The sequence below is a fragment of the Lithobates pipiens genome, unplaced genomic scaffold, assembly GCF_037356315.1.
Source record: "Lithobates pipiens isolate NorthernLeopardFrog02 unplaced genomic scaffold, aLitPip1_a1.2 Scaffold_16, whole genome shotgun sequence".
In the NCBI taxonomy this organism is placed as follows: Eukaryota; Metazoa; Chordata; class Amphibia; order Anura; family Ranidae; genus Lithobates; species Lithobates pipiens.
The window spans coordinates 260,226,667-260,249,164 of record NW_027507748.1 but is presented as its reverse complement, the minus strand read 5'-3'; the positions used below and the strand labels follow the sequence as shown (position 1 = coordinate 260,249,164).

The following is a 22,498-nucleotide window of genomic DNA, read 5'->3' as shown; positions in this document are numbered from 1 at the left end:
TTAAAAAAAAATAGCTTATATGCTGAAGCAGGGGGGCTCAAAAAAAGGGAGTCAAACCTCTCTCTACATCCCCTCACAAACTGTGCCTCCTTGATCATTCCAAAAAGCATCGAACCATCTTCCCCATATAATATCAAACTTCCCTGGACATCGTCTGTCAGTGGTCATCAACCTTGTCCTCAGGGCCCACCAACAGGCCAGGTTTGCAAGATAACTGAAATACATCACAGGTGATATCATTTGCTGCTCAGTGATTGCAGTATTCTGTGGAGGCGTTCTTGTTGTTATGGGTGGAGTTTGTTTTCTTTCTGTTACCACCTCTCGTTTTTGACACTGCTTGAGGATGTCCCTAAGGTCAAGATTAAAGGTGCTGTGTCTGTCAATGAACGAAAGAGAAAATAGGATTTTTGTACTCACGGTAAAATCCTTTTCTCTGAAGTTCATTGACAGACACAGCACCCACCCCTCCTATTTATGTTTGTACTGCTTTTTGACAAACTGAGCTGCTGGAAGCAGAGTGAGGGGTTATAGCCAGTAGGACCGCCCCCTGGGCAGTACTGTGCAGTTTTGCTGTTTTTACATGTTCTGCCTAGTCCTCTCCTGAAGGTGGCGATATAACACTAAGTTCAAGATTAAAGGCGCTGTGTCCATCAATGAACTTCAGAGAAAAGGATTTTATGGTGAGTACAAAAATCCTATTTTTTGGCCTTTCTCTTGAATAACTGTGGGTATAGGATTTTGTATATGGGAGTTTTCTATTTTTTTTTATTGGTTGAGCTAAATGGACTGTTTTTTTTTTCAACTTAACTATGTAACCTTTGTGCAGGAGTATCATGTAGGTCCCTCATGAAACTGGTATTTTCTGAACTGCAGAGAGCACCACGTTAGGATCCCATTTTAATCAATTAGAGACATTTATCTGTCTACTTTCACCCACAAGCTGTTTTATTTCTCTGTGATGCAGGTGTCTCAACTGGCGGTTTTATACTTTAAGGAACCCTTTCTGGTTTTCCATAGGGACAAGACAGTCTTGAGCCTTTCACCTCAACCATGACATTGTTCTTCATTCCCTACGTCTGTCTCCAGTTTACCTAATGGACATTTTTCTCCATTGTCTGGATGTTTGGGCTGTGAGTCTCCCAGCAACTGCTTCCCTCTGAAAGACAAATTCCCTTTTTTCCTCTTGGATGGACTCCAGAAGGGTGCACCAGCTTCTTTTTTCACCAGCTCTAGGTGGCTCAGGCAGACTATCAGCCAAGCTTATGGCTCAAGAAATAAGTCTCATCCTTTGTCTAGGCACTCACTACTAGATCTGTGAGTAATTCTTTGGCTTTTGGGTATCAAGGTTTTTCAGATTTTCAAGTCTGTTCATATTTCTCAAACTGCTACCGGGTGGAAGGTCTTTCAATCAGCCCTTTGAGCTGTAGGCAGTCCTCAAGACTGTTATTATCATCTTGGGGAAGTTAGTGTTGCCCACCACTCAGAATGTTTTTGCACGTCCTAAAAGTTTAAGCCTTCCCGTAGCACGCAGTGAACGAGACAGGAAAAAAAGATTTTTGTACTCCCCTTAAAATCTTTTTCCTGGAGTCTATTAAGAGAACATATCTCCCACCCTTCTGGTCATTCTAAAGATACTGCTTTGTTACCAAACTGAGGCATGCTGGTAAGAGGGGTCTCCTGTGCCAGCCTTCAATTCTTTAATGGACTCCAAGAAAGGGAGTTGTGGGGAGTTTACGATGAGTACAAAAATCTTATTTTAGCATGTTTTTTTTCCTAGCTAAGATGTAAGTAAATAGGACTTGTGCTGCTAGTGAAAAGTAAAGGTAAATAGTAACAACAGTCCATCTACAGTATGGTGGACATCTTTATATAAAAAAAGTTTAAATGTTAGTGTTTACTGGACTGCATTGCAATGCATTGTGAAAGCTTCAGCTGTGTCCTCAGACCATGTCTTGGTAATAGAGATGTGGGTTACTGACATGAGGCTTTGCAGGTATGTCATTCTACTGTTTTACTGTACTGCTACTGTGATTTGTTAACCGTTATTTGCTTTGCAGGTACACCAATTAGCTGAAGCACGGATTTGTTTATTTTACGATATGTAAATCCATGACTCCATTGCTGTAGTTGATTTCACCACCGCAGTTAAAAAAAATAAAAATAATAATTTGCCGAAGCATAGGGGCAGGGGGTGGACATGGGGGCATTTCGCCCCTATAGTTACATAGTAGGTGAGGTCTAAAAGACTCAAGTCCAACTTATGTATGTGCTTCTGCATATATTTTTATTCACTTTTCTTGGCAGAGATTTCTTCATCCACATGGATCGATGGGAATGGAGCAGTCTGTTAGGTTCTTTTCCCCAGTTGTCTTCCAGGACAACCCATGAGAGAAGCGCCTCCAACAGGAAACACATCACCAATACACTTTAAAAGGCAGTCCCTCTACTGAACTGGTCAGTTTTTCATGTTTCCTCCAAAGTGGAGGAGATTCATCACCTGGAACCTGAGTAAGGGAGGCCTCTGTACTCTGGCTTTCTTTTTGTTCCACCCACATCTTTACCTACTTGGCTCCACTGGGAGCAGCTAGTAGGATTTTCTGCAAGATGACCCTCCAAGACCACTCCAGAGAGGAAGGTGGTAGCTTGGTTCCCTTTCTCCTTCTGTGCCTGGCGAAGGCCATGTCTGGAAGTGGCATACCCCCTTGACAGGAAACGGCACAGGCGGCGTGTGTTCCCAGTCCAAGTGTCTGGGTGCGTGCACTGTCTGGACTACAGGACATTTTTGGATGAGGGCTCGCGCAATAGCTCTTGGTTTGTGGCATGTCTGTGTTCCTGTGTTACTGGATGATGCACAGGCAGTACTCCTGTTAGGGGAAAAGTAATTTCTAGACACCGGAGACTCTGGTTCTAAGCCCTTCTTTTTGGCGCAGGAGTAGAAGGGGTAGCTGCTGACTTTTAAATAGCATTTCCTTCAAGCACAGGCTGTCGGGAAGCTACAGGTGGAGGAGCGAATACTGGATTTTGGGCAATGCAGACTACAGCTCAGGCGGATACAGGCGCCCTTGGCACCAGCAGGACACGGGTACAGCCTTAGCGCAAGTCTGTCTTTTTGGCCTAAGATTTTATATTGTACTTTACATCTTGGGCCTGATGTGTGGTAACCATTTTTGTGCCACCAGTTTTTTATGTGGAGTCACATTAGGTTTACCTGGCATTCTTAGACTCTGGCCGGGACCCTAAGTTGTTCAGGTCCAGGGTTTGATATATCCAGCTGCTGCATTTTACCCCTGCTTTCTGCCAGCCTCTGGAGGTACTCCAAAGGTTAGATGTTTCTCTGTGGGGCAGGGCAAGGGTATCCTGCAGGGCTTATAAGTGTCAGCTGTAGATATTTACCTATTTTTCATCACCATATTAACCTCTTTGTGTGTGTGTGTACTGATATATTGCGTAGATATAATAAATTTATGTAATGTCTCCTACTGCATGTGAGCACTTGGTTTAGTCTGGTGTTGCAGCCAGTTACACTATAAGGGCTCTTTCACACGGGGCGGATCTGTGCTAATCTGTCCTGTGGATATCCGCTTGCTCAGCGGAGATCGCTCCGTCGATCCTCGCTGACCAGGAAGATGACAGGTTTGTCTCTGCACACTGTGCAGGGACGGACCTGTCAGAGCGCCGCTCTCCCCTACGGGAGATTGGGTGGCGACGGACCACAGAGTCTGTCGTCATCTGATCCGATGACGGATTGAAAAGTAGGTTTTTCCTCCGTCACACTTATTCGGATCGGAGCGGGTCGGATGTCAGCGGACATGTCACCGCTGACTTTCAACACTCCATAGAGGTCTATGGAGCATCCGTTCAGGTCCGCCTGAAAAACTGACAGGCGGACCTGAACGGATCGGCCCTGTGAAAGAGGCCTAAGCCCTTGCCAGGATATATGTTGTACTCATGCTTCTGATGTCCATCCCATTCCAGAGTGTTAACCATCTGGGCAATGTTTTATATAGCTTGGTAACAGAATTCTGCAGCCAATTGGTGTTTTAACACTAGGACTCACAGTCCATGGGTGATTCTTGTGCTCTTTTGGTGTTATCCATCCTAGATCACAGTTTTAGACCTCTGCATGACTTCCTTGTAGTGACTATGTCATCTATTTAGAACATATAGAGAATGTCATGGGCTTGCTCTGCAGCACTAGTGTAATGCTAGAACCATTAACGCTACAGTTTTTTTACATGTGCTTTACTTGGATAACCCCAGCACTCATATCTTATACCACAGTACAGTAATGTTTGGGGGTTCAAAGTCATTTTCTAGCAACAAAATAATTTGTTCATGGAAACAGTGTCAGAAAGTGCTTGGTCTTCAAGTGGTTAGACAAGTGGGTGATTTGTGGCATAACCTTCTAATGTTGGACATAAAATGCCAGCACAATTCAACCCCCCCCAAAAAAAAACTTTTTGGAAAGTAGAAACCTCAAGCTATTTGAGAGGTATGTTGAGTCCATGGAACATTTTATATTTTGCCATAAGTTTATTTTATTTTTTTAAACACAAAGTTGTCACTTAAGTTACATATTGCTCAAACAAGCCATGGGTATATGTGAAATTACACCCCAAAATACATTTTGCTGCTTCTCCTAAGTATGGGGATACCATATGTGTGAGACTGGGAGCCTAGGCATGTACAGGACCCCGAAAACCAATCACTGCCTTCAGGCTTTCTAAGGGCATAAATTGTTGATTTCACTCCTCACCACCTATCAAAGTTTCAGAGACCATGAAATGCCAAGATAGTGCAACCCGCCCCCCCCCCCCCCTCAAATGACCCCAGTTTGGAAAGTAGACACCCCAAGATATTTGCTGAGAGGTATGGTGAGTATTTTGCAGATCTCGCTTTGTGTCACAAAGTTTTGAAAATTTAAAAAAAGAGAAAAAAAATGTATATCCTTTTTTTTTTCTTTCTTCATTTTCCAAAACAAATGAGAGCTGCAAAATACTCACCATGCCTCTTAGCAAATACCTGGGGTTCCTGAAACTGTGATGGGTAGTGAGGAGAGTAATTAGCAATTTACGCCCTTAAAGTGGAAGTAAACTCCCCTATCATTTTCATCCATGGAATCTTTGCCTCTGTTTAATCTTCAGCTGCCACGGTGCTGCACATGTGATCCGTTATGACACCATCCATTGGGTGGTTTGACAGTTTGGTTCAGAGCACAGCTAATGTGCAGTTAGCATTCCCGGCATGCAGTTTTTTTAAACTGTTTAAATCGATGGGTTTACTTCCACTTTAAGCTGGCCATACACCTATAGATTATTTGCAGACTTTCTATGGTTAGGTGGAAAAAGTGCAACACATTTCTCATTGTTCGCTAAACTGTGTGGATGGAGGAATCTCCCACTTTTTCCATCTAACCATAGAAAATCTGCAGATAATCTATAGTTGTATGGCCAGCTTTAGAAAGCCTGTAGGTGGTGATTGATTGCCAGGGTCCTGTATGTGGCTAAAAAAAAGTCTCACATGTCGTATCCCTATAGTCAGGAGAAACAGCAGAATGTATTTTTTGTCTTTTGATCCTGACAGAAAGCTTGCCAGCTGATCGCTTTTTTTTCTACCTTGTCTATTATGGAGCAGAGGAGAAGAGAGTAAGGTTTCTGTAATCCTGGTCAAGGATGACGACGCTGCTTTTTCATAAATACAGTATAGTGAGTAAGTGTTGTCACCCTCTGACAGGAACGTTGTTGGTGACACATCGCCAGGTAATGGTTAAGAGAAAAAAAAAAAACCTTATAGTGACCACATGTAAATATTGAAAAGCTGCAAAATAATACTTTTTTGTTACTGGATTTTAAAACCATTTAAAAGAATTTAAAGCTTTCAGAAAAGTTGAAGGAACAACAGAACCCACATAATATGGAGGGAATCATGATGTGGAATGCATGGTGTCTTTCAGTAACTAGAACTCCTTATATATATATTTTTATGCATAATGCATGAATTGCAACAGTTCATACGTACCACTTCCTCATCTTCCACCAGAACCATGTCATAAGCACTTAGTGCCCCACAAAATATAATGCAGGTAACGCCTTCGAAGCAGTGAATCCACTTTTTGCGCTCTGACCTCTGTCCTCCCACATCAAACATCCTGAAAAAGTAAATAGCTTTTAAAGTTATTTTGATCCATGTAGCACATCTCTATGCTTTAAAGTAGATTTCAAGCTTTCAAGTCACTTTAAACATTTTGTTTTGGCCAAACTGGTCCAATAAAATGTTCTCCATTGCAGCCCACACAACAATGTGTAATGTGCTCTAGTAGCATTAACTACATACAATCAGCAGTGCCGTGATAAGGCAGCAAGATGGCCGATGTCTGTCTCCTGACAGAATTAAATAGTCATCCTAGAGTGCTTCTCTGCCATTCAAGAGAAGTCTTGTATTTTTATAAATGAATACAATGCTTCATCTGCTTTGGAGAAGGTGGACTTGGACTCCAGCAAGTGGAAGCTTTGTATTCATTCACAGAACACAAAGGTGCCTATTAATGGCTTAATGCCAAACAGAGAAACTCATTGTTCTGGGTGTGAGGTGGAGAAGCATGTAAATGACGTTTTGATTTTTCCCATTGCCAATCAGAGGAAGCTTTGTATTCAGTGATGATAAAATGCAAAGCTTCTCCTGAATGGCAGAGAAGCACACTTCAATTTTTAGTTCTGGCACCAAATGGGAAGTCATCCGTACTGCTGCCGGAGCATAACAATGCTTCTTGTTCGTAGCTATTGCTAATAGTCTATTACAGCAGCTCCAGCATCCAAACTTTTCTGGAATGGATATACCGGTAATCAATTTGGGCCAGCTTGGTGCAAACTTTTTAAAGTGAAACTACACTTTATCTGAGCACCAAAAACGCAAATTAATTTTTAATACTCAAAGCAAACTCATCCACCCACCCGTGTCTCCATGCTTTATTGAGAATTCACTTGAAAAACACCCCCCTATCATTTCTAGCTTTGACCATCTTGAGTAAGGGCAGATGATTCATATAGCATTTACTTCCTAGAATCCATCTGCCCAGGCATGCAAGCTGGAAGGTGTGCTTAGCTGAGAAAACCCCTCCTGAAAACTGGGATGTATGACTTTTTTTTGCTTGGGCATGGAAACCAGGAAGTAACTAAAGAAATAAAAAAGTAATTTTAAAACAAGTAAACATGATATACTTTTCTACCTAATCCTTATACTGCTAGTATTAGTAAATACAAATAGTCAATGTTGATTGAGAGAGTGAAGTTCTGCTTTAAAATCAAGTGATCATAAACCCATAACGCCAGTTGCACATGGATATAAGAATTTCCTGATGTTTTACAGAAGTGTCAGATGCCTGTGTGTTCCACCGGTCATGGTTGCAATCTTTTCCCAGCCTGGACGGTCTTTGGGAGTGGGGGGTGGGGCATGGCAGACATGCCGTGCTGTGTGTCTGAATAGACGCAAACAGTCTGGCTCGGGATCAAGCACACACAAGTGCCCCCATGGGATGCAGCTTCCTGTGGGGGCACTCAGTGGGAGTGAGGAGCCAGAACCGCTGGTGAGGGACCCTAGAAGAGCAGCATGGGGGCTGCTTTGTGCAAAATAATTGCTCAGAGCAGGAAAGTAGGAGATGTTTGTAAAGCTTTTTTCTGTTATTCACCGACCAACACAGCTCCTCTCTTAGCCATTGGGTTGTTATGCCCACCACTAGGAGAATACTAGGCATTAGTTGTTATACAACACTCAGAACTCTTTAGTTCCGCCCAGGGGGCGGTCCCTTGGGCAACAACCCTCCAGCCTGCCATGCAGTCATCCATTTTATTTTGCCTAGCGAAGAAGAACCTAGGAACCCTGCGGGCCCATCGGTCCGTGCTTTTTTCTGCAGAAGCATGACTTTTTGTGCAAGATGATTGATCCTGTCATCTGCTATCAACAGCCGGCTGGGTGACAAGCTAGATAATCTTATCCTTGTAGTCACCCCAGTCCGGCTATCGAGCATGTGCAGGCCACAGCTATGCGCTAGGCAGGCCACGACGAAACCTCAGCTCCATAGGTGGTCGGTGAGCTTTTATGCTCCGAGGCATACATATGACCGGGCTACTGATGTCTGCATGACAGTATGCCAGGCCAGCAGCCACCCTGTACTGATCAGTGAATGGGTCTGTGATGGAATGTCTCCCAGCTCTTCAGGACTGGTAAGTACAGCTCTCCCTGCCTCGGCAGGGCTGAGCAGCTGGGCATTCCCTGGAAGGTCGATTCGGGGGTCCCTCACCTCCCTCTCTTCTCTCCCTGTCTCCCCCTTCCATCTGGGGATGCTGCTGAGCTGTGTGTATGTGTCTATGCAGGGGCTCTCACCTGGTGGGGGGTTGCACTGGCTAGCTTTGTCCTGGGTCCTGTTCTTCATGCCCCTGGAAGGTGTCTGTGGGGCCATGCTGGTGTCCTGCGCAGCGCTGTGCTCACAGCCATTGTTTTCTCCCTGTACCTCATGGCACTGCTTTCGGGGGCCATTTTAGGTGTGGGCAAGGGCAGCATGCTCTCTTGGGCTTCAGCGGCCATTTTCCTGGTAATTGTTACTATACAGGATACCGGCGGCCATTTTTTTGAAGCCTGAAAACATTTTTTTAGTGTTCTCTAGTGGCAGCATGTACTCCTCTGCTCTTACAGCCATTTTCCCTGTGTTTATGTCCTTGTGCTGGACGGCCATTTTCTTGAAGCCTGAGCACAATTCAGAGTGGTTTTAGCGCCATTTGCAGCTGCTTCCACTGACACAGCATTGTTTCCTCTGCACCTGGGAGCCAACAGGAACTACAGGCACTACCTGCTGGATAGAGCAGAACTCCTCAGGGTGGTGAGTCCGATGGGAGCCCCTCAGCCAGCGGCAGTAAGGAGGGTGGGATTGTGACTGTCCCAAGTCCCTTTCGGGTGGCAGACAGGGTGGGGTCAGAATGGCTTCAGAAACTGGTGTTTCTTCCCCCGAAATCCAGGCAATTGCAACCGGGTCTCCTGCGGACTGCGCAGTGCCCCTGGACACCCCGACAGCGGTCCTCAATTCATTCCCAAGATGGAGGTGGCACGTGGGCAAAAGAGTGCAAAAAATCGGCCCCTGCCCCCCCCCCATCTTCTGGGGAGAGCTCTGATGCAGACTCGGGTCCTGCTGAGGCTGGTGACCCCTGCTCTGTCTTGTCAGATGACGCTGACCAAGACCGTTCGGACAGTGAGGATGAGTCCCTGTCCGGGTCCGTGCGTGTCAAAGCGCTTGTTGGAGCACTTATCACAGCTGTGCATGATACCCTGAAGATTCAGGAGCCAGCAGATCCCTCTACTGATGTAGCGGTCCCCTTTGGGTCCCGCAAGCCAGCACGTTTACCTAAGGTGTTCCCGTATCTGTCTTATGTTGACAAGTTCATTTACAAGGAATGGGGTCGCCAGCAACAGACCTCTTCGGTCCTCAAATCCATGACGGTGCGTTTCCCCTTTTGAGGAAAGCCTTCTCAAGAAGTGGTCGGCTCCTCCGGTCGTGGACCCCCCAGTATCCAGGTTAAATAAAGTAACTACGATCCCGGTAGAGGGGACTCCTGCATTTAAGGATCCCATGGACAGGAAGGCCAAGGCAGTAGCTCGTTCCTTGTTTACGGTTGCGGGGTCAGCCATGTGACCAGTACTAGCATCTGGACTAATTGACTAGCAGACACTAATTGAGTGGGCAAAACTGTTGCACCGCGAATTAGGAGAGGAAAAGGCTTCTCCTGTCTGCATGGAACTAGCAGACCAACTAGTGCAAGGCCTTAAGTACGTTTGTAACGTGGCCCTGGATACTCTCCCTCTGTTATCCAGGGCTTTAGTGTCAGCAGTGGTGCTGAGGCGTCTGATTTGGTTAAAATGCTGGTCTGCTGACCAGGCATCTAAGAAAGCCCTGACGGATCTTTCCTTCCTTGGCGACCTGCTTTTCGGAGCCTCGTTGGATGACATTATTAAAAATGCCACTGATGGTAAGAGTACCCTACTCCCACAGGCCAGGAAGGCTAAGGAGCCACACCGTAGGCAAGGGCCCTCTTTTTCTGCTCACAAACAGCTTTTTCGTCCGCCCGGAGCTTCGGCTCGACAGGACAAAAACGTCCCTGGAACTGCAAGCCTGTGAACAGTGCTACCGCCTGAAGGTTTGCCCCCAGCCATGTCTCGGGTGGGGGGTCGCCTTCGGGAATTTGCAGCCCGGTGGTCCTCTCGACTATCCGACCAATGGGTCTGCAATCTGATTTCCTCAGGCTACAAGATAGTTTCTCTCTTGGCCGCCAAACGGATTCTTCCCCTCCAGCATACCCGCATCCCCGGCTCGCCGGGAGGCCCTCTTGGGGGCAGTAAGGGACCTGCTGAGTCATGGCATGGTTGTACTGGTTCCAGAATCTGAACGTTTCCAGGTATTCTACTTAAATCTGTTTGGACGTACCCCTTCCTTCTTGGGAACTACAATCTTGGACCTAAAAGCCATCAATCACTTTGTGAAAGTGCAGAGGATCATAATGGAATCAGTTCACTCAGTAGTCGCTGCAATACAACATCAAGGGGACTCCCTGCCATCCTTAGACATCCAGGATGCGTACCTGCACATACCCATTTGCCTTCGGGATCAAAGGTTTCTGCCATTTGCAGTCGGGAAAGGCCAGTACCAGTTTGTGGCTCTTCCTTTTGGTCTTGCATCAGCCCCCCAAGTCTTTACCAAGGTATTGGCTCCAGTTTTGGCATTGCTGCGGTAACGTTGGATCGCGATCGTGGGATACCTAGACGATCTCCTCCTGAGGGCATCTTCCGCCTCAGAATTAGGAGGATGTGGCAATCACCATGCAGACCCTGCAAGAATTTGGGTGGCTTTTGAACCTAAAGAAGTCGTGAGTGTACCGACCCAGCGTCTGGAGTAGTTGGGCTTGCTGCTGGACTCCAGGGAAGCATGAGTTTTTCTCCCTTCAGACAAACTGCAGACTCTCAGATCCACGGTAAAACTGCTGATGAACAGCAAGTGGTCATCGCTCTGCTTCTGCATGCGAGTCCTGGGACTCGTGGTAGCCTCCTTTGAGGCAGTACCATATGCCCAGTTAGACACCAAAGTCCTGCAGAAGGAAATTTTGACAAAATGGGACAAATCTCAGTTGCCAATCCACCAAGGGGGAACAAGAAGCTCAGCCGCCGCACGGGAGGTTGCTCACATACTTCAGTGAGCAGAGCGACACGTACCGGCCCTGTCGGGCATTTACATCCCGGGAGTGGAGAACTGGCAGACGGACTATCTGAGTCCCCAGATGCTGGACCCAGGAGAATCGGCGTGGCATCCGGAGGTATTCGGGCTACTGTGCCTGAGGTGGGGCAAACCAGACGTGGATCTTCTGGCCTCCCATCTCAATCGGAAGGTGCCCAGATTCGTGTCCAGGACAAGAGATCCGTGGGATGCACTGGAGGCTCCGTAGGATCAGTACTAGCTGATCTACGCCTTTCCTCCACTGAAACGGTTATCACGTCTGCTTCGCAGAGTGGAAGTCGCGGGGATCCCAGTAATACATATTGCCCCAGATTGGCCTCAATGTCCTTGGTATGCAGACCTAGTGCGTCTGTTGGCAGACGTTCCCTGGTGACTGCGTTGCGAGAGGACCTTCTGTCTCGAGGTCCGATTCTCCATCCTGCTTTACCATCGCTGGCCTTAACGGCATGGCTATTGAGAGCTTTTCTATATCCAGGATCATGCTGTTTCTTCAGCAAGGAGTAGAGCAGAAATTGGCGTTAAGCACCATTAAGGGGCAAATATCAGCCTTGGCTGTCTTCTTTTTTTTTTTTTTTCTGCGACCCCTGGCGTCTCACTCATTAGTGGGTACCTTTGTTCAGGGGGTGCGACATGTAGACCCTCCGGTGCGTTCACCATTACCCCTTTGGGATTTGAACCTGGTGTTATCGGCGCTTCAAAAACCGCCGTTTGAAAATATCAGGGAGATTCCCCTGTTAACTCTTTCCCAGAAAGTGATCTTTCTAGTGGCCATCACATCGTCCAGGAGGGTTTCGGAACTGCCGGCTGTCCTGCAAGTTGCCCAATCTGGTTATCCACAAGTATAAGGTGGTGTGTCCGCAACCGTCTTTTCTGCTGAAAGTGGTCTTGGCTTTTCATTTTAATGAAGACATTGTGTTACCATTGTGTCCTAAGCCAAAACACCCTAGGGAAGTGGCCGTTTACGCTCTGTACGTGGTCGGGCTCTTAAGGTGTATTTGTCTGCCACTGCTCCCTTTCGGAAGTCAGACTCTGTTTCAGTGGCTGGTCCAAAGAAAGGAATGGCAGTCTTGTCGGCCACCATTTCCAGGTGGATCAGACAGATTGTAGGGCAAGCCTACGCCTTAAAGGGGCAGGTGCCCCCCTTTCCAGTCAAGGCCCACTCCACAATAGCAATCGGAACATCTTGGGCCTTCTGACACCAAGCTTCTGTTGCTCAGGTGTGTAAAGCGGCGACCTGGTCATCTGTCTACATGTTTACCAAGTTCTACAAGGTAGACGTCAGTGCATCGGCTGATGCTTGTTTTGGCCGCCAAGTTTTGGAGATGACCAGATAGTTGCCAATTAATATGCATTTTCTTTTTTCCTGGTTTTTGGATAAAAACGCAGTACAGTTAAGTTAATGGGCTGTTGAGGGTACCCTGGTTTTGTGGTGGATTTCTCCATGCACTGTTTTTTTTTTTTTTTTTTTTTGTGGGTAAAGTTTCACTAGTTCCCACTTGCCATAGTGGATGAAGTTTCTATGCTGTTTTCCTACCCCTAGTTTGGCACTGCTTTGGGAAGTCCCAATGGCTAAGAGAGGAGCTGTGTCAGTCGGTGAATATAAGAGAAAATAGGATTTTTTGTACAATCCTTTTCTCTGTAATTCACCGACCGACACAGCACTCCCCCTCCTTTTTCTCTTTACGTTATACTGCTTGTTGATGTACTGATGACTGCATGGCAGGCTGGAGGGTTGTTGCCCAAGGGACAACTAATAACAACCAATGCCTAGTATTCTTCTAGTGGTGGGCATAACAACCCAATGGCTAAGAGAGGAGCTGTGTCGGTCGGTGAATTACAGAGAAAAGGATTTTAGGGTGAGTACAAAAAAATCCTATTTTTTTTTAAACAATCACTTTAACTTCAGCTGATGCCCATTTTGGTCATAAAGTTTTGCATATAGCAATCTGACTGAACTGAGTTATTTACTTTGAGACAGTTGGTTGGGTTTTCCATTTTGTCTTTTTTTTTTTTTTTTTTTTTTTTGTGCCATCCACAGCCAACTAAAATCCTGCCATGACGGTCCTTGCTCAGGCACTTCCTTCTATGAAATGACAGCATCCTTCTGCTTTCAGTGGGAACTATAAACAGCAATGCTGATGTTCATTGTGAACATATATTCTGCTGTTATCCCCACCACAAAATAGGAGCTTGGAATCTCCATGGAGTTGATGCTGGAGCAAGTGCATGTGGACAGGAAGTGGCTGAATAAGGCTGGTGAAGATCTGCTGTACTGAAATGCAAAAAAAGGAAACATGTAAATGCCCTTTTAAACAAAAGCATGAGTTTGATGCACTGTTCTTTAGTAAACTAAATTTCATTCAGTTAGGTTTTAGATCAGTGGCAGCTGGTGCTGGTTTTTTGTTTGGGGGGAAACAACCACCCCCCTGCGGCACCTGTCAGTTCACCGCTACTTACCCCATCAGTGACAGGGATCGGCAGGCATTTGCTTTTCTAACACATCTGGGTGGGCTCTGAGTGCAATGCTCTGTGCTCAGAGTCCACCCTATTTTGAAGCCTATTAGAGCATATGGCTCTAACCAGGTGCTTAAAAAAAACGCTGCCGCCACTGTAATTCACGTGCCCTGCTATGCATGAATCTATCCATTAACCATATGGGGGGGGGGCGGTGCCCATGTGCCCTTATTGGACAGCAGCCCCTGTTTTAGATATACTTTAAATGTAATACAAATTTCCTAAATGAAAACCACATCTAAATCAAATGCGTTACTGTAACTGCCTATTTGCAGCTATTTTTTTCTTAATTTTAATAATGATGGGAAAGAATAAAATAAAATCTTTGTTTTTATATATTTTTTTGTTTGTGGTCTCAGGAACTTGTCAAAGGGACAGGGAGACATTGACAGCAAAGAAATTGTTAAAAGTACCAAAAATGTGTTTGTTTTATCCGTGTCCCCTTGTCTGTTTCCTGACAAAGTGAAGTAAAATCTCTCCAACAGAAACAAAGATGCCAATAAAAAAAACTCACAGAAATGCTAACACAGGGTTCCTCAAAGTGGTCAAAATTGAGCCCCAAGAGTCAATGGGACAATCCAAGTGGTCAATGAAATAGTTGGAGGTCAATTTAAGTTATTTCATCTTTTGGGGTCTTAAATGTAAGGTACAAAAAAATAAAAATTGTCCTAGAATCCATCTTCTCCTAAATAGGGGGAAAAGGGGGAGGCTGAGGGGGAAAAAAACGTATCAAGGACAAATCAGAAATAAGAAAATGCAGACAATTGTAAAGGCCTAAGCTACGAGGTTAAACCCAATCTTATAGTAAATACAATGAGGGCATCGAGTCAAGCACCCATAATATTTCTAGGGTTCAAGGAAAACACTCTGCCTCAATTCGTGGTTGAGGCCTTTTGCCGGAAGGGTGCCAAGCTTAAAAATCCTACTTTTTTCTTTGCACAAAAGTACGTTATCAAAATTACCCCTTCAGTCTGATAGCGAAAGGGCATAAAAGCCCTTCTCCATGAGACCTGCGGTCTTGCCCTGATGGAATTTCTTAAAATGTTGGGCCACAGGTGTCTCTTCCTTCAGCCTGATACTTTTTAAATGTTCCCCAAATCTCACACGCCTTTTCGTTTTGTCTACATACAATTTGACATGGGCATTCCAAAACATACAACGTTTTTGGTGTGGAACAGTTAATAAAAGACTTAATCGCAAACTCTTGGCTATTATCAGAGTTCCTAAAAGTTTTTGACCGATCCACATGTCTACGTGTGCCACAGTGGCCACATGGAAACATTCCGTTGACCCTGGGCTGGTCGGTGAGATAACTTCTAGATTGTGGTCGCACAAACTCAGACTGCACCAATATGAGATTTAGATTTTGTGCTCGTTTTGGCCACCATGGATGGTTTTTCTCCTACGACCTGCCCAGAGTCAACGGCTCACATCAGGACAGGCCAGTGCTTACTGAGAATTAAATGTACCTGGTGCCACTGGGCTCCATTTGGGGTAATAAATCTCACTGGCTCTATAGTATCCCGTTGTATCTTTTTCTGGGAGAGGAGTAAGTCTGATCGCTTCTTTTGACCTGCGATGCTCTTGGCTCACTTTAAAGTGCTATGGGGATATCCCCGCTCCCTGAATCGCTGATACAGTTGTTTGGATTCAGATTGATAGTCTTCATCTTTTGAACAATTTCGCCGGATTCTCATAAACTGTCCAACCGGTGTACCCTGTATCAATGACTTGGGGTGATGACTATCAGCTTGTAGTAGTGTTGGCTGCTGTCTCCTTCCTAAAGGTGCTAGTAGTCCATTTCCCATCCTCAAGTCGGATGGAGAGATCCAGGAAGGACAGCTGATGAGAATCAACGACGTACGTTAAATGTATGTTCCGAGTATTGTTCTCAAGTTCAACTATGAACATATCAAGTTCAGCACGGGTCCCCACCCACACCAACAGGACATCATTGATGTACCTCAGCCAGGAGAGTGCATGGGTGAGGTACATCAGTGAAGCATACACTACCTCCTCCCAGTAGCCCAGATGCAAACAAGCATAGGCTGGTGCCCACGGGGCCCCCATAGATGTGTCCCGGAGTTGCTGGTAATATGTCCCAGAGAACTGGAAAAAAATTGTGATTGAGTGCAAGTTCCAAAAGCTCTATCACAAATTCATTCTGGGCTCCCATCTCTGGAAAATGATCAAAAAATAGTAAACTGCCAAGATGCCCCACTCATGGGGAATCGATGTATAAAGTGACTTAACATCTATCCCCATGAGGAGGGCATCAGCAGGAAATTCAAGGGCATCTATTTTAGCCAAAAGATCGCCAGTTTCTCATACATAAGAGATTAAGGACAAGACCATCTCCTTAATCAGAGTATCAACATTCCAGGGCTCCTCGTATAGACGATACTATGGGTCTTCCTGGAGGTGTTTGTTTATTCTTATGTATTTTGGGAATTATGTAAAATGTCGGCTTATTGAAGTCAACAACTTTCAAAAATTCATGCTCTTTCTTGGAAATCAAATGTGCCTCAAATGCCCACTGTAGTTTTTCATTGATAAGTAGAACCAGGGACTAGAAGGGATCATAGTGTAGTTTTTTTGTAGGTAGATTCATCACTGAGGAGGCGTCGTACCTCCCCTTCATACAGATTCACAGAGAGGAAGACGATATTGCCACCTTTATCACTCTTTAACGATCAGCTGATCCGCTACCCTCAGTTCTTTTAATGCCCTTCTTTCCTCAGGGTAAGGTTATTGTCAGTAGAGGACTCCCAGTTCAATTTGAGATCTTCATCGACCAAGTCGAGGAATACCCCCAGCCATTTATTTTTCCAGAATGGTGGCATTTTAGTGGAGCGTATTCTCATTTTCAAATCCCTCCTACATCCCAGTACATCTAGGGTTTCATCCTCTTCTGAGGATATATTCCCTTCCTCTAATAGTGACACCAAAGATGCCAGGGCCTCATTTTCCCTAGGGCTCACGAATGGATCACTTATGGCAATTTTTTCAGAATAGATCACCTTGAAGTATACCTTCCTTAAAAAAAGGCAAAGATCTTTATATACGCCAAAGTGATCCATATTTGTGGTTGGTGAGGATAGGCCTCTACTGAGTAGGTCACGATGGCGTTTCTCAAGTTGGAAATCAGAGAGATTAATAATTTTAAGGTCTTCAGTGGCACTTTTTAACATAGATTCATCTAGCGGGGGCATCTCTGACTCCTGGTGTTCCTCCGCTCTGACCTGACTGAATCTCCCTGTTGAACTCCTCTGCCTCCTATTGTCCTTTGTTTGCCTCCCTTTAGGATACCCTGGGACTGGGGAGGTTCTGACTTGTCCAGTAGGTTTTTGTCTAAAAAAGACACGTTCTGTCTTGTTTCGTCTTCACTTCCAGATGACTGTGTCCTTATATCTGTATCAGATATTGATGGGAATAGACGATTCCGTGATCGACTCCTTCCTCCCCTCACAATGAGATCAAAAATGTCCCCCTTGGCCCAATCTTCTATGTCACGCTTACATTTATTTTGTTTAGTTACTTTTAAATTTTTTTTGTGTCCTGTCTATTTTCTTTTTTCAAATCGCATTCAACCTATCAAAGTCTGTATTGTCTTTTAGGGGTTCAAGTTTCTCACTAGTCTCACGTATCCGAGTTTGTAAGGAAGTCAGTTGATCCTTTTCCTCCTCCACAATTAACCTCATAATTTTCAGGCCATGACAACGCACAGTTTTTTCCACTTAATGAGGAATTGTTCAGTATGAAGGTGGGCAGCCGGCACGACCCTCTCTCTCAAACCTCGTGGGATGATCTTTCTATATAGGGTTCAAGTGACAATATGTCCCATTTCCTATTCAATGATTTTATAATCAATTTTTTTATGTTCTTTGAAAAGGGGTTTAAGGTCATTGTGTGGCGGTTGCTCAGCTTCCTCCAGATTTCCCTCACATTTGGCTTTAATCTCTGCGTCAAATTCATGCCTTGGAAGATAGGCCATTCCCTATGAAGAGATGTATATTACAGCATATAACAAATGTGTAAGTAGCACCTAAAAACTTATAATAGCGAGATATATCTATATCCAGAAACAGGTCCTCTTCGTGCTATAAATAAAGCCATACAGTTGGGGGATCCTGACCTTAAGGAGACCAAGAGATGGTCTAAATAGATCATACGAAAAAAATAAAAATTGTCTTAAAATCCACCTTCACCTAAATAAAGTATCAGCCGATGTGGCAAATGAAAAACTGGATACCTACCGCATAAGGAAAAAGCACTATGTAATAGAAAAATTAGGGACAAAAGAGTAGCATTTCCTGTCGAAAGACCCTGCATTTTTAATCTTATAATGCTGCAGCATATTTTTATGGATTGTTATATTTAGTGAGATATACAGTGTTTAAATAGGATTTACTATATTCCCTTTTTGCATACACTGGTTATATTGTGTATGTGGCCCCTCCCCCTACGTTTCAATAAAGCCAAATTTTTTACTTTGTATCAAAAGCCGTGGTTGATTCTTCCCTTTTTGCTTTCATGGGACTCTCTTGTCCCTAATTTTTCTATTACAGCTAGTGATGAGACAGTAGTACACCAGGCTGGATGGTCAGCTACCGGCTTGCTATTATGCTTTGTGTCTGGGAGCTTCCAGTAAGCATATACTGTATGTATATGTTCATTCCCTGTACGGAAAGTCCCCCCCCCCCCCCCCAATTCTGTTCAAGTGTCAGGGAGTACACGTAGTGAAAGGAGTTGTGCCAAGGAACTGATTGCTGTGCCTACTAAAATGTGACCTTTGTAACAACATTAATGTCAGCTGCTGACACCAAGAGGAAGGCCAGACAATATTCCCAAGAATATTCTTGTCCATTATATTTATTTGTAGTACTTTGTTTCAGTTTTTAAAACCCCCTAAGTGTCAAGTATACTCTCTCTACAGTTAAGAATATGATATGACCAGTCTAACGTGTTTTAGACTCCCTGACTTACTCCAAATGGTCATATGTTTTTGATTGTAATATATAAGAAAGTAGCCGCAGAATGAATATCTAACACTTATGTAGTATGCAACAGTAAATACAGTTAGGAGCATTTTTCTTACATTACACTTCATGACTACTTCGGTTATGCTGCCACCTGCAGGTGAATGTACAGTGGCCAGAAAATGGCAGGAATTCCCCACCCAGACATAATCTCTCCCAGCTCAGCAAAACCCCAGTTTTTAGCTAGTGTCTATAGATTCACAATAAAGTAATGCTCCACAAGTGAAACACTTACACTAAACAAATAACATTTTAACTACTCTTGTAACAGTGATGACAAATAAACCTAATCCAAACAAGTCCAGTAATGTATCAGACCTACAGTATATTCTTATGTAATCCCAAACTCTTCACATTCCTTACGTCCTTCACCACCCATATCCCTCAAGTGGAAGAGGAGGCTTGCCAAAATTTATTGACCCCTTATAAAAGTGCGTCATCATACCATGTTCTTTCATAGAACACTCATCCTCCTATACGTCCCATCTTTTTCAACTCCATTCGGCCATGTGATGTTTTCAGTGCCATCAGTGTCACGTGTCATTGTCCTGGTGCTCCAGGACCTTCAAAATTGTAATGGGTAGTCAAAAAGTTAGATGTGTAATTTATTCTTCTAGAACACGTGATGGCGCTCCCTGTATGTTGGGCCTCTCTAAGTGGCCAGGCTGTGGAAAAGTCCCACACATGTGGTATTGTAATACTCAGGAGGAGTAGAATGTGTTTTGGGGTGTCATATGTACACATGCCAAGTGAGAGAAATAACCTATTACAATGACAATTTTCTGAGAATTGTGGAAAAAATTACAACATCAAAAACCTCACCATGCCTCTTACTAAATACCCAAAAAGGGGTCATTTGGGGGGTATTTGTACTTTCCTGGCTACATCAGATGTGAGCAATTTTGTATGATTTGCACCATAGCTTGTAGACTCTCTAACTTTCACAAAGACCAAATAATATCCACTAATTTGGGTTATTTTTACCAAAGATATGTAGCAGTATAAATTGTGGGCAAAATTTTGAAGAAAAATTAGTAATTTGCAAAATTTTATCACAGAAACTGAGAAAAATGTATATTTTTTTTTTTCAGAATTGTTCCTTGCTCCTTTTCTCTTATCTTGCGGTTTGCTGATTGGTTATTGGCAGTTACATAGTGCCTTGTTTACTGCCGTTGAGAAAACCTGTCTGCATTAGACAGTGATGTAATGGCAGACAAAGGGTATCAGAGTGGTGCGCTTAAACGAAAACTAAAAAATGAAAGACAGCAACGCAAAAAGGAAGATCTCAGCAAAATGAAAAGAATTACTGGATTTTTTACACCCATGACACCACAGCCTGATGTGCAAGCAGAGAATCCAGAGGACAACAACCCGAACCCGATGGAAGAAACGGTTGGAGACGATTTGAATTCATGAGCAGGGCAGCCCATCAATGAATCATCATCATCTCTTCAGTCAAAAACTGCGACTGAACAATGTCCAACTACAGATTCTTTATCCACTGATCCTGCTCGCTGGGGTAAAATTGATGAAAGCGTACGTGCTTATTGGGCGCAAAAAGGTCTGGAGTCTGCTCAAAATAAGGATGCTAATGTTAAGGCTTCTGAACGCCACTACAAACATCAGAAGAGGCTGTTTTCTAAGACTCCTTTCAAACGCAAGCATTTCAATGGTGAGTACTTGCCCAGAGAATGGTTGCTTTACTCACCATCGCCTTTTTGGCGATGGTAACGGTCAATCCCTTTTTGAGTCTGGCTATAATGACTGGAAACGTGCTACTAGATACACTGCTGAGCACGAGAATAGTGAAAGTCATAGGCTATGTTTAATTACATCAACAGAGCAGCAGCTGACGGAGTTACAGATTCTCAGCTTAAAAAGCAGTTTGAGTCGCAATGCAATTATTGGAGTGAAGTTTTGCAAAGAGTGGTTGCAGTTGTAAAATTTCTGTCAGAGTGGGGATTGGCTTTCTGAGGCTCCAGTGAAATATTTGGTCGAGCTGACAATGGGAATTACATGGGAATCCTGGAACTGATCAGTGAATTCGACCCATTCTTGAAATCACACATAAAGATATATGGCAATGCTGGGGTAGGAACTCCCTCATATCTTTCATCAAAAACATGCAATGAATTTATCGAGCTAATGAGCAACAGAGTACTTTCTGAAGTCATTGCTGAAGTGAAAGTGACAAAGTACTTTTCCATTTGCATTGATTCAACTCCCGACATGACGCACATTGATCAGCTTACATTTATCATAAGGTATGTTTCACCAGAGGGCCTTGTAGAAGAGTGATTCTTAAAATTTCTCCCTATATCTAGCCACACAGGGAAGGCACTCTGTGGTGCAGTGTTCACAGTTTTACATGAGATGGACATAGATATCAGTAACTGCCGTGGACAGTGCTATGATAATGCCGCAAACATGTTAGGAGTGTACAATGGGCTGCAAGCTCACATCAAAGACATTAATCCACTAGTAGAGTGGGGGCCCTGCGCCGCGCACACGCTTAATCTGGCTGGAGTTAATAGTGTAAACTGCTGTACAGAGGCCGCCGTTTTTTTTTAACTTCATTCAAACTTTGTTCAACTTCTTCTCGAAATCCACAGCTAGATGGAAGGTGGTAACTGCAGGTTTGCAGCCTAATGAAAACCACCGCATTGAGACACTAAAATCTCTCTCCGACACCAGGTGGGCTGCGCATGCACAGGCCACCAAGACACTGTGCAGGAACTATGCCAATATTCAAGAGTCATTGATGAACATTGCAAAAGACAGCAAACAGAACCCGACAACACAAAATGATGCTTGGTCTCTACATAAAAAAATGAACAGGCTTGAGACTGCTTTTCTTTGCACTGTGTGGAATTATGTTCTACAACGCTTTCATGGGACAAGTGTTGCACTTCAAGCTGTGGATCTGGACCTGTGCAATGCTGTTGATTTGGTGAGGTCACTGCGGGAATATATTGTTGGTTTGAGAGATGAATTTGATGTGTTTGAAGACCAAGCAAAATCGATGTCTCCCACCGTTTCCGCAACATACAAACAAGACACACAAAGACAAAGAAAACGCAAGACTCATGTGAATGAGTCTGCAACACCTGAGGTTCACTTATCAGGAAGAGAACGGTTCTCATCTGGTGTGTTTCTAGTTGTGATGGATAGGCTGCTGGCTGAACTTGATCGCCATTTTCAGTCCTATAATGACCTCAACAGCACTTTTGGTTTCCTGAACAACATATCTACCCAGTCTGCAGAACATCTTCGTAAAAAAGCAACAGATCTACAGAAGAGATACCACACTGACCTGGAAAATGAATTTTGTGAAGAAATCATCCAGTTCAAAGAATTAATCTGCCATGATGAGCCATCATCTGCTAGGGAACTTCTTTTGTGCATTAAAAAAAAGAAAACTACAGAGCATCTTCCCAACGTGGATGTCGCTCTCAGACTTTACCTGACATTACCAGTCACAAATGCAAGTGGGGAGCGCAGTTTCTCCAAACTGAAACTAGTAAAAAATAGACTAAGATCCACAATTGTACAGCAGAAATTAAATCATCTCACTCTGATGTCAATTGAGAGTGAGCTTCTACGTAAACTGGATTTTACTGATTTGATCAGACTTTGCTGCAAAGAAATCCAGAAGATGCCACTTCTAAATAGT

At 44.2% G+C, this 22,498-nt stretch overlaps 1 protein-coding gene across 2 annotated transcripts in view; it reads right to left on the bottom strand.

Annotated features, from left to right (window-relative positions):
• GNAT2 (G protein subunit alpha transducin 2) overlaps window positions 1-22,498 on the bottom strand; it is a 128,580-nt gene that overhangs the window by 17,384 nt on the left and 88,698 nt on the right. For both annotated transcript variants that reach the window (XM_077481338.1, XM_077481339.1), the window contains exon 6: window positions 6,019-6,148. In XM_077481338.1, coding sequence (XP_077337464.1) covers window positions 6,019-6,148 — 130 coding nt within the window. The remainder of the gene's footprint in view (window positions 1-6,018; window positions 6,149-22,498) is intronic.